We start from the raw sequence: 12,280 nt of genomic DNA on the forward strand, positions 1-12,280 counted from the left end.
GTCCCTGCCCTTGCTCAGTCAGTTAAGGATCCGTCGTCGTGAGCTGTAGTGTAGGTTGCAGACGCGGCTCGGATCCCGCGTTGCTGTGGCTCTGGCGTAGGCCAGCGGCTACAGCTCCGATTCGACCCCTAGCCTGGGAACCTCCATATGCTGCGGGAGCGGCCCAAAGAAATAGCAAAAAAAAAAAAAAAAAAAAAAAAGGTCAGCTAGTACAGACGGACAGAAAGACCTGAAAAACTCGCCAGGATAATATGGCGTCACAAGGCTTGGACCCGTCCATTCCTGAGAGATTATTTACACCAGTTACTACTACAAGGTGTGAGAGCCAAGAAGTGACGCATGCTTCAGTCCTGTATTACTCATGAAACAGTAACAGCGATAGACTTCTTATAACTAAACATTTACTTTCCTTAGATAGTGGGCTTAAACACTTAAACTGAGAAACTGAGCTGATTCCACACCATATAATTCAACCAATAAGTCCCTTAAACCAAGAACAAAAGGTCAGTGAACAATCCTGGACGAACCTCTACTCCCTCCTCTCTGTGCCTGTTTCCCTACTGGACTCAAGAAGGATGTTGGGTGTAACTCAGCGCATTCAGCTGCTCCGTTTCATTGGTTCAGTACCACCTGAGGTCCCGTCTCTTTCCTCGGTCACCCGCCTTTCGCGCCCATTCCAGCCAATCCCCGCACCAGCCCTGCTCGTAGCCGCGCCGCACAAACCCGCCCCCACCCTAGCCTCAGGCCTCTTGCCACCCACGCTGCAGTCGCCCCCACCTCTCACAAGCCCCACTCCTCCTACAAGGCTTAAGACCCCCGGGCAGCTCCAAGACTCTGTTCTGGCCAAAGACCGAGAGGACACTATGAGCGTCATTAATATTCGGACCCCGAAGTACCTGGCAATTGGGTCTTGGACTTAAAGTCGGCACCTCACGCCCTGTTCCTGGAAGGGCGGCGCGGCTGAGTGCGCAGCCCCTGTACCGGGCTTGCCTCTGCGCCTGCGTAGACTTCTTAACTACATTTCCCAGATCCCCGCGGAATTCCGGCTGTTCGGAGGGACGGTCCGCTGACGGTAAAGGCAGACGGAACCATAGAGTCCTGGGAGGCCTTCGCTGAGGATACACAGATGTCAAAGGCGTCTTCTATCTTCCATAGTGGAGTGGAGAAGGTGGAGTGGAGTGGAGAAGGTGGTTACGCAGTTCTTTCTTCTCCACCCACCAATCACAGGCTACGTTCTGAAAGCTAATCCTCACCACCGTCCGTTTCCAGGGCAATCGTCAACGCCCCGGAAGAGACAGCAAGCCTGTCTCCACCGCAACTAAGTACTGACGCTTGGCGAGGGCCCCTTAAAAGAGGCGTTTTTTTTTTTTTTTTTTTTTTTTTTTTTTTTTTTTGTCTTTTTGCTATTTCTTTGGGCCGCTCCCGCGGCATATGGAGGTTCCCAGGCTAGGGGTCGAATCGGAGCTGGAGCCACTGGCCTACGCCAGAGCCACAGCAACGCGGGATCCGAGCCGCGTCTGCAACCTACACCACAGCTCACGGCAACACCGGATCGTTAATCCACTGTGCAAGGGCAGGGACCGAACCCGCAACCTCATGGTTCCTAGTCGGATTCATTAACCACTGCGCCACGACGGGAACTCCAAAAGAGGCGCTTTTAAATAATAGGGATGCTTAATAAAAGAGGGTGCTCTGTTCATAGAACTTAATGGAGGAGTTCCCGTTGTGGCGCAGTGGTTAACGAATCCGACGAGGAACCATGAGGTTGCGGGTTTGATCCCTGGCCTTGCTCAGTGGGTTAAGGATCCCGCGTTGCCCGTGAGCTGTGGTGTAGGTTGCAGACGCCGCTCGGATTCCTCCTTGCTGTGGCTCTGGCGTAGGCCAGTGGCTACTGCTCCGATTAGACCCCTAGCCTGGGAATCTCCATATGCCGTGGGAACGGCCCTAGAAAAGACAAAAAGACAAAAAAAAAAAAAAAAAAAAAAAAAACTTAATGGAAAACACATGTTAGAGAACAAAGACAGGAGGAAAACTGAGTAGGGCAGGACTGAAAGTTGATGGAAGGAAGGTTTCTCAGCAGAGGGGTCTTGAATGAGGCTTTGAGGAGAGAGTAAGAGATGGCCAGGAAGAGAAGAAAAGAAGAAAAAAAAGTTCCTGCTGTGGCGCAACGGGATTGGGGGCATCTCTGCAGCGCCAAGATGCAGGCTCCCCAGCTCCGCACAGTGGGTTGAAAGAGGAGGCGTTGCCATAGATGCAGCAATAGGTCGCAACTGGCTAGAACCTGATCCCTACTGGGAACATGTGCCACAGGGCGACAAAAAAAAAAAAAAAAAAAAGGAAGAAGAAAAAATGCCATCTTTACTTACATAACTGGCTAAAATTCAAAGCTGTATGGCATACAATCTTGAGGGTGTGGGAAACTACCATTTTCTTACCATGCAAGTGGGGATGGGAGTGGCTTGCTTCAGTATTGAAGTAAATCAATCGGTGAGTATTTTCCAAGAACCTGCTATGTTCCAGACAGTTCTTTAGGTGCTGGGATATAGTGGTGAAAGACACAAAAAGACCTACCTTCAGGGAGTCAGAACAAGCAGTAAATAGGAGACCTATTATGATAGGAAATTATGATAAGTACTATGAAGTAAACAGGCAAGGGGCTGAGATAGGAATGAAACAGTGATCAGAAAAAAATTATTTGACAACATAACTGTGAAATAAAAACCTTACAAATCTCAAGTGAATTGCAGAGAAATATGAATGTATAGTAGCTGAAGCTTATCTTATGTACAGATTTCTTCTTCCCATGACAATTTGAGTTGGGGTTTTCTTTTTTTTTTTTAGGGCCACACCTGTGGCATATGGAGGTTCCCAGGTTAGGGGTCGAATCAGAACTGTAGTCAGGGCCCACGCCACAGCCACAGCAAAACTGGATCCGAGCTGCATCGGCGACCGACACCACAGCTCATGGCAATGCCAGATCCTTAACCCACTGAGTGAGGCCAGGGATTGAACCTGAAACCTCATGGTTCCTAGTGGGATTTGTTTCCACTGTGACAGGACAGGAACTCCAGGGTTTTCTTTTACTTGCCACTGAAGGCATCCTGAAGTGTTAGGATAAACAAGATTAACGCTTTGTTTTAGAACTTTAGGCTACTCAACTACTAAACATCTTTCTTGATTGAGCTCATTTAAGTTGTTTCTTGTAATTTGAAACCCAAACCATTTTTTTGGAGGGGAGGGGCCACACCCATGGCCTTTGGAAGTTCCTGAGCCAAGGGTTATAACTGAAGGCAATACCAGATCCTTTAACCCACTGCGCCTGGCAGGAGATTGAACTTGCACCCCAGCAGCAACCTGAACCTCTGCAGCTGGATTCTTAACCCACTGTGCCACAGTGGGAACTCCCCAAACCATCTTTTGTGTTATAGATTATTCTTGTTTAAAAGATAAACTGGGGAATTCCCTGGTGCTTAGTGGTTAAGCAACACAATGGCAAAGGCAAGCAAGATTAACCTCTCTTAGACTAAAAATCCAATTATCCTACAGCAGTATGTTGGTAAAGAAGGGAGTCTTCAGAAGGGAGGAAACCAAATGTGCTGAGAAAATTACATACATGGTGGACTATATTAGGATGAGGGATTTAAAGATGCTATGCTTATGCTGTTGGCTTTGAAGATATAGGGGCTACAAACCAAGGAATTCAGACAGCCTCTAAAAACTAAAAATTTATACCATAAGCCATAAAAAATTTAGAAGGAATAAAAATTTAATTCTTAAAATCGTAAAGGTGCTAAGAGTTCTTGTTTAAAAGATAAACTGGGGCATTCCCTGGTGTTTAGTGGTTAAGGATCCTGTGTTGTCACTGCTGTGGCTCAGGTCACTGCTGTGAAGATAATTTGCACAACTGTTAAATAATATATGTCCAATGATGGAAAAGAAAATTTAAAAAAAAACAAACCAAATGCAGCTCTAACTTGCATGAAATGATCCCTGGGCTGGGAACTCCCATATGTCATAAGTGTGGCCTTAAAAAGACAAAAAAAAAAAAAAAAAAAACCATAAAGGTGCTAGAATAAAATTTATGAGAACTTTTTTCATAATTTTGGGAAAGAGGAAGGCCTTTCTTACTATGGTAGTAGGTCTAAGATCTATAAGGGAAAATACAGATAGAGCTGAATATCTAAAAATTAAAATTTTCTGTATAGCAAAACACACCATAAACAAGATTGAAAGAGAAATAACTAGGAGGAATACTAATAATGTATATACTGAAGAGTTAATGTGTGCTACATAAAGATTTGCTCCTATAAATCAATACAAAAAGGCAGCCTAATTAAAAAGGGCAAAATACACAAACAAGCAATTCAAAGAAAACAAACATCAACAAATGCATAAAAGGATTAATCTCACTATCCACAGGACACTTTTCCTTATTAGATTAGAAATATTAAAAACAAAAAAAAAAGATTGGGAGTTCCCTTCATGGCTCAGTGGTTAACAAACCGACTAGGTTCCATGAGGATACAGGTTTGATCCCTGGCCTCGCACAGTGGGTTAAGGATCTGGTGTTGCTGTGGCTGTGGCTTAGGATGGCAGCTGTAGCTCTGATTCGACTTCTAGCCTAAGAATTTTCATATGCCATGAGTGTAGCCCTAAAAAGCAAAAAGAAATAAAGAAAGAATTTAAGAAAAATAAATTAAAAATTAAAAATGATTAATACTGAGTATTTGCGAACGAAGTGGAGGAAGAGAGAAACAGGCAGCCATATATACTTTTGGGAGTTATGTAAATTGAGTCATCCTTTTCTGGAGGATTATTTAGCAGTAACTAACAAAATTTTAAACATGGACTTTCTATGATCCCACAAGCTAACTTCTAGGAATTCATCTTATGGAGTAATTTGCACAAGTGTTAAATAACATATGCCCAATGATGGGAAAGAAAATTTTAAAAAACTCCCAAATGTCCATTAATAGAGTTTGGTTAAGTAAATTCTAGAAACAATAGCCTGAAATATTATACACCTGTTAAAAATGACAAATGAGGAGTTCCTGTTGCAGCTCAGCAAGCTCGACTGAATCTAACAGCAGGATCACCTCTATTTCATTTTCAGGCTCTCTACTCAGCATGAGTTCTCTGATGATCAGTGAGCTGTGTGCCCTAAGCAAAGGCTTTCTCAAAATTGTGCACAGTATGAAGTCTCTGATGTTCAGCCAGGTGTGAACCCCAGCTGAAATCCTCTCCACATGCTTTATACATATAGGTCTTGTGACCTATGTGACCCATGTGAACTTTCTGGTGTTGAATGAGGTGTGAAATCTGAGTACAGGTTTTCCCACAGGTCTTACATTTGTAGGGCTTCTCTCCAGTATGAATCCTCTGATGCTGAATAAGGTGAATGCTTTGTTGAAGGCTTTCCCGCACTGCTTACAGGCATAGGGTTTCTCACCGGTGTGAATCCTCTGATGTTGAATGAGGGATGAGTTATGACTGAATGTTTTCCCACATTCCTTATATTTATAGGGCTTCTCGCCTGTGTGGATCTTCTGATGCTTGATGAAATAGGTGCTCCGGCTGAAGGCTTTCCCACACCCGCTGCACTCATAAGGTTTCTCTCTGGTGTGAGTTCTCTGGTGTTGGATGAGGTGGGAAATCTGGGTGTAGGCCTTCTTGCAAATTTTGCATTCATAGGGCTTCCCCCGGTGTGAATCCTCTGGTGGCGCGTAAGTGAAGAGTTCTGGCTGAAGGTTTTCCCACATTCGTTACACTTGCAGGGCTTCTCACCAGTGTGGATCATCTGGTGTTGAGTAAAGGAGGAGGTGTGACTAAAGGCCTTTCCACACTCATTACATATATAGGGTTTCTCCCCCATGTGAATGCTCTGGTGCCTCATGAGGTGGGCAATCTGTGTGTAAGCCTTCCCGCACTCAGGACACTCATAGGGCTTCTCCCCAGTATGAATCCTCTGATGCTGGGTCAGGGATGAACTGTGGCTGAAGGCTTTGCCACACTTGGGGCACTCATAGGGTTTCTCTCCAGTGTGAACTCACTGGTGCTGAGTCAGGGACGAGCTGTGGCTGAAGGTTTTCCCGCACTCATTACACTTGTAGGGCTTCTCTCCAGTGTGGATTGTCTGGTGCTGAGTCAGGGAGGAAGTGTGACAGAAAGCCTTGCCACACTCGTTTGCATTGGTACAGCTTCTCCCCCGTGTGGATTTTCTGGTGACGGGTGAGATGGGACATCTGTGAGTAGAACTTCCCACATTGGCTGCATTTATAGGGTTTCTCTCCGGTGTGGCATCATTGGTGTTTGATGAGCGAGGAACTCTGGGTGAAGGCCTTCCCACATTCCTTGCATTTGTAGGGTTTCTCTCCTGTGTGGATCCTCTGGTGCTCAGTGAGTGAGGAGCTCTGGGTAAAGGTTTTGCCGCAGTCGTTGCAGGTGTAGGGCTTCTCTCCCATGTGGGTGATGTGCTGGATGAAATATGAACTGTTGCTGAACGCCTTCCCACAATTGTTACACTTGTAGGGCTTCTCTCCAGTGTGAATTCTCTGGTGTAGAACATAGTTGGAATGCTAGATGAAGGCTTTTCCACATGTTGTGCAGTTAAATGGTTTCTTTTCTACAAAGGTCCTTTGGTGTTTCAGGCTCTTTCTCGGCCCATTCCATTTCTTGGGCCTCTCTCCTCCAGGCAGCCTTTGCTTCCTGATGAAGGCTGAGGTCTGCTTGAAGCTTCTCCCAAGCTCGTTACAGCCCCTCTCCCCACAGGTGTTTTCCTTGGGAGGAGCAAACAACCTCCCCAAATGCCTCTTCTGATTTCCCTGGTCTTCTCGTTGACAGCCTCATGTCCAGGAGCCCCTGAGCTTGGTGTCTCCAAGCACTGCCCTTAAAATACCCTCCATCTTTCCCTTTGGGGAAGCTGCCTCTTCAGAAACATTCTTTATGGGAAGTGTCTCCTGAGTAGTTGCAGAGCTTGTCTCCAAGTCTGAAAGAAGGGAAAATATGAATTTCGTCTATCCCAGAACAAAAGAAGCTGACTATATAGATCATTGTAATTGTAAAAAGAAAGGTTTCAAGGAGTTCTCACTGTGGTGCAGTGGGTTAAAAATCTCCACTTGTGGCTCAGCAGTAATTAACCCAACTAGTATCCAAGAGGACATGGGTTCAATCCCTGGTCTTGCTCAGTGGGTTAAGGATCCAGCACTGCTATGAGCTGTGGTGTAGGTCACAAATATGGCTTGGATCCCGCATTGTTGTGGCTGTGGCATAGGCCAGCAGCTACAGCTCCAATTCGACCCCTAGCCTGGGAACTTTCATATGCTGAGGGTGCAACTCTAAAGAGCAAAACAAAACAAAACAAAACAAAAACAAAAACAAAAATCCAAGTACAGTGGCTTGGGCCACTGCAGAGGTGTGGGTTCAATCCCTGGCCTGACAGTGGGTTAAAGGGATAATTGCTATGTGCCAAACACAATGCTGGGGGTGGATGACTCTGTGCTGCATAAGACATCTCACCCTTGTCCTCAGAGATGGGGAAGAAAGAGGATTGTACTCAGATATTTTGGACATATCATTACCTCCTCAACATCCCTGCATTTGAAGAACCACAATTTCCATGTAGTCTTGGTGGGGCTCTTAATCCTTGTCTCTACCATCTCCCACCTCAGGAGTGAGTGTAGCCAGTCAGAATATTTTGTCCCCAAACAGAGCCAATAAGAATCTTCCTTTAGATTTAGATATGGTGTTGCTAGGCAGAATATGTTTGAGAAAGCTCCCACCATGGCACAGAGGAAATGAATCTGACTAGTACCCATAAGGATGTAGGTTCAAACCCTGGCCTCACTCAGTGAGTTAAGGATCTGGCATTTCCATGAGCTGCAGTGTACGTCACAGAGGCAGCTTGGATCTGGTGTAGCTGTGGCTGCGGTGTAGTGTCAGGAGACATGTTTCTACAATCTTTTCCCAGCCTCTTGCCTTCTATTTTCTATGCTGAAAACTCCATCTTGTCCTGCTTTACCTTTACCCTATATTGCTGCTTGAAAAACAGTCACGGTGCTGGCAAGTAAGTTAAACTTAAGAACAAAGACCAAGAAGTTCCCGTCGTGGCACAGTGGTTAACGAATCCGACTAGGAACCACGAGGTTGTGGATTCAATCCCTGGCCTTGCTCAGTGGGTTAAGGATCCGGCGTTGCCATGAGCTGGGGTGTAGGTTGCAGACGTGGCTTGGATCCAGCGTTGCTGTGGCTCTGGCGTAGGCCGGCGGCTAGAGCTCCAATTCGACCCCTAGCCTGGGAACCTCCATATGCCATAAGAGCGGCCCAAGAAATGGCAAAAAGACAAAAAAAAAAAGAACAAAGAGCAAAAGGCGTAAGTTATTCATGTGGTCAGCTGAATGAGGACATAACGCGTTGGTCTAGGCGTGCTGGACCTGTGCGGATAGGCATGCCATTTGCACAGCCTGGTACGTCCTGTTAAGAGGAAGATGAGCCTCATGAGCCCAAGGGGTTTATGAGGGGTCATTAACAGGATATGCATCAGCAGAGAGAATGAGGTGCAGACCTAGGCACACCGGGTTGCGGCAGATAGGCACCCCGTCTGCTGACGCACAATGGTGGTTCTCTAGATGCTGTGCATAGAGAGAACACCTGACAACAAATTTGGTTGTTAAATGTCTAAAGGTCAGAGTAAAGGTTTAACCAGCTACGTGACTTCTAAAAAAATTTAAAAAACCATATTCTGCACCTGCAGCCCCCTCCCCACTTGACGTCATTCTCAAGAGCACAATAAAAGCAGTGTGGTTTCTTGAGGTGGCGCTCTTGGTCCGTGAGATCTTGAGTCCCCTGGTTCCCACCTTCGATTAAGATAAAAGTCTCTGTGTCTTGTCTTATGTTAACCTTTTCTTTTTCATTTTTCTTTTTCTTTTTTTTTTTTTTTTTGCTATTTCTTTGGGCCGCTCCCACGGCATATGGAGGTTCCCAGGCTAGGGGTTGAATCGGAGCTATAGCCACCGGCCTATGCCAGAGCCACAGCAACGCCAGATGCGAGCCGCGTCTGCAACCTACACCACAGCTCATGGCATCAACGGATCCTTAACCCACTGAGCGAGGCCAGGGACTGAACCCGGAACCTCATGGTTCCTAGTCGGATTCGTTAACCACTGTGCCATGACGGGAACTCCTTGTTTTTCTTTTTTTTCTTTTTAGGGCCGCACTTGCAGCATATGGTGGTTCCCAGGCTAGGGGTTGAATCAGAGCTACAGCTGCCGGCCGACACCACAGCCATAGCAATGCCAGATCTGAGCCGCGTCTGTAACCTACACCACAGCTCATGGCAACGCCGGATCCTTAACCCATGGAGCAAGGCCAGGGATTGAACCCGCAACCTCATGGTTCCTAGTTGGATTTGTTTCCACTGCGCCACAACGGGAACTCCAATGTTAACCTTTTCTTAAGTTTCACAGTGCCCGTTCTTCAGCCCTCAGCCATGTAGGCCGGCAGCTGCAGCTCCGACTGGACCCCTAGTCTGAGAACCTCCATATGCCACAAGTGCAGCTGTAAAAAGAAAAAAAAAAAGAATATGTTTGAGATTATGGGCAGCCACGTCATTGACTGCCACTTGGAAAGGCCTGAAGATGGACTGAAGCTAGAAATAGACAGAATCAACACTTTGGGGGGAGGAAGAGAAGGGGGGAGAGAAAAAGAGAGAGAGAGAGAGGGCACACCCTGACGATACCATTCAAGACCTTAGATCCATCTATGCCTGAAATCTTGTACAGCAATACTTCCCACTTACATGGGTCAAAAAAAAAATGTCTAATTTTGCTTAAGTCAATTTGATTCTTTTTTTGGTTGCTTGTTTTGTTTTTGTCTTTTTAGGGCTGCACCCTCGGAATATGGAGTTTCTCAGGCTAGGGGTCCAATCAGAGCTGTAACTGCTGGCCTACATCACAGCCACAGCAACCACGGGATCCAAGCTGCATCTGAGACCTAAACCACAGATCATGGCAACGCCAGATCCTTAACCTACTGAGCAAGGCCAGGGATCACACCTGCGTCCTCATGGATGCTAGTTAGATTCGCTTCCACTAAGCCACGATGGGAACTACTGATACTTTTTTTTTTTAACAGCTGCACCTGCAGCATATGGCACTTCCTGGGCTAGGGGTCCAATCTGAGCTGAAGGTGCTGCCTACACCACAGCCATGGCAACACTGGATCCGAGCCGCATCTGCAAACTATGCCTCATCTTGCAGCAACATCAGATCCTTAATCTATTGAGCAAGGCCAAGGATGAAATCCACATCCTTGGAGAGACAACATCAGATCCTTAACCCACTGGGCCACAACGGGAACTTCTCAGGTTGATTCTTTACATGCAAAAACTGTGCTAATATACACCAGGTGATTACAATAACTAGTAGAATAATAATTATTATTATTGCAATAGGTAACAGGTACTAAATGTTTACTATGTGCCAGGCTGTTCCAAGCCTTTTCTAGCTGTGAACTAATTTAGTCTCCAAAAGAAATTCAGTGAAGCAGGTACTACTTGTGTCCTCACTTTACAGATAAGCACCAAGAGCTTAAGTCACTTACCCCTAGTCACACAGCCTGTGTGTGGCAGAGCTGGGATTTGAACTCAGACAGTCTGGCTCCAGAGTCTACACTCTTAAAACTGCCACATGAACAAGGGAAGTCATAGCAGCTGAAGCAAGCAGCTGTGAAAGCACCAAGAAGGGGCAGGTCACTCAGCCTGGAAGTCAAGGAGGACCTCCTGGAGGAGGTGACCTGTAGCCTTCATCTTGAGAAACGTGAAGGTGTTTGCCAGGCAGACACAGCAGGGAAGGGTGTTCTGGGCAGAGGGAACAGCATGTGCAAAAGCCCAAAGATAGGAACACACACTCAAGTTCAGGTAGGGACAGGGGCTTCAGTGAGTAAGGTCAGGTTGTGGGGTACCACTCTCCACCAAGTGGATGGTGATGAGAGATGGGGCCAAATACAGAGCAGGCTGGATCAGGCAGGCCCTTGAATGCCAGGTTTGGGGCTAGGACTTTGTCTCGGGGCACTGGGGAGCCACAGAAGGGCTATGAGCAGGCAAAGGGTGGGATCAGCTCTCAATGTAGGAAGACCCCACGGGGGCTGTGTGTGAGATGAGCTGGGGTGAGGGTCCAGGGCAGGGAAGCTGAGGCCTGAGCCAGGGCTGTGGGGAAGAAAGGAGGGGACTGGGCAGAGATAGCAGGAGGGCCAGGACTGGGGGCTGATGGGGCTGCGGTGAGTAAGGGGGAGGAGGGAGCAAGTCCTGGCCCCACAGCAGGGTGGACAGTGGTGGAAACGAAGACGCTTCTGTCCCCACCTCTGATGAGGTCACGGGTCGGTGGGGGCAGGAAGCTGGCTTCTTCCTGTCCCCCAACACGTTGGGCCAGGTTACACAAGTGATTCCCAGTAACGACCATGCCTCTTCGGACCAGTGGGTTCCTGGGTGCCAGGCGCTTGGCTGCCCTCAGCATGTGTTAACTAACCTGTTCCTTCCAGGCCCCCGGTGCTGTTATTGACCCCATTTTGCAGATGAGGAAACTGAGGCACAGAGGGGCTTAATGACTTGCTCAAAGGCCACAGAACCAGAAAGCGGTGGAGCTGGGATTGGAACCCAGCGCCCACAGGGAGGCCTTGTACCTTATGCTGCCTCAGTCTCGAATGACCGTCACGGATCACGATGGACAGGACCAGAAGACGGCTCACACCTGCTGGCCATCCTCACCCACCTGGACAGGGAACTCGCTGGGCTCCTCTCTCCTCCATCTTGGGCTCTTCCCCTCGCTTCAGATGGGAGATCACTTCGGGTTTGGACCCAAGGAGTCCTGCCCCTGGAAAAGACACGAGACTTGGCCACAGGCACCACGGTCACAGGGAGGCCATGGGGCTGGGCCCCAGGGCCTGGGTCTGCAGGGGAGATGCATACATTGGACACCTAATGATTACATCACTGTTTAAGGCTCCTACTCCATGTTCAGGTTGAGTGGGAAACACACACGGCATTCTGAAGACTTGATAGAGAGAAAAATGAAAATGATCTCACAAATAATTTATAGATGAATTATGATTGACATCATCAGGTGCCACGATGATCATATTTTGGACAGACCAGGTGCAACAAAATAGATGACTAAAGGAGTTCCCACTGGGGCGCAAAGGGATTGGTAGCATCTCCGGAGCACTGGGACACAGGTTCAATCCCCAGCCTGGCACAGTGGGTTAAGGATCCAGCTGTTGCCGCAGCTGT

At 47.4% G+C, this 12,280-nt stretch overlaps 2 protein-coding genes across 5 annotated transcripts in view; both read right to left on the minus strand.

Moving 5' to 3' along the window:
- VRK3 (vaccinia related kinase 3) overlaps positions 1 to 11,859 on the minus strand; it is a 67,874-nt gene extending 56,015 nt beyond the window's left edge. For 3 of the 4 annotated variants that reach the window (XM_013998684.2, XM_021094775.1, XM_021094776.1), the window contains exon 1: positions 897 to 1,381. The gene's annotated coding sequence lies outside the window, so the exon portion shown is untranslated. Of the gene's footprint in view, positions 1 to 896; positions 1,382 to 11,762 lie in introns of those variants that run through there. The other variant, XM_013998683.2, reaches the window with a different exon arrangement.
- On the minus strand, positions 2,338 to 11,864 carry LOC100524378 (zinc finger protein 420). The gene is given in 5 exon segments (XM_021094778.1): positions 2,338 to 5,402; positions 5,405 to 5,698; positions 5,701 to 6,184; positions 6,186 to 6,985; positions 11,763 to 11,864. Coding segments are annotated over 4 exon segments (1,296 nt in total). The 5' UTR covers positions 6,462 to 6,985; positions 11,763 to 11,864; the 3' UTR covers positions 2,338 to 5,160.

The sequence above is a fragment of the Sus scrofa genome, chromosome 6, assembly GCF_000003025.6.
Source record: "Sus scrofa isolate TJ Tabasco breed Duroc chromosome 6, Sscrofa11.1, whole genome shotgun sequence".
Classification (NCBI taxonomy): Eukaryota; Metazoa; Chordata; class Mammalia; order Artiodactyla; family Suidae; genus Sus; species Sus scrofa.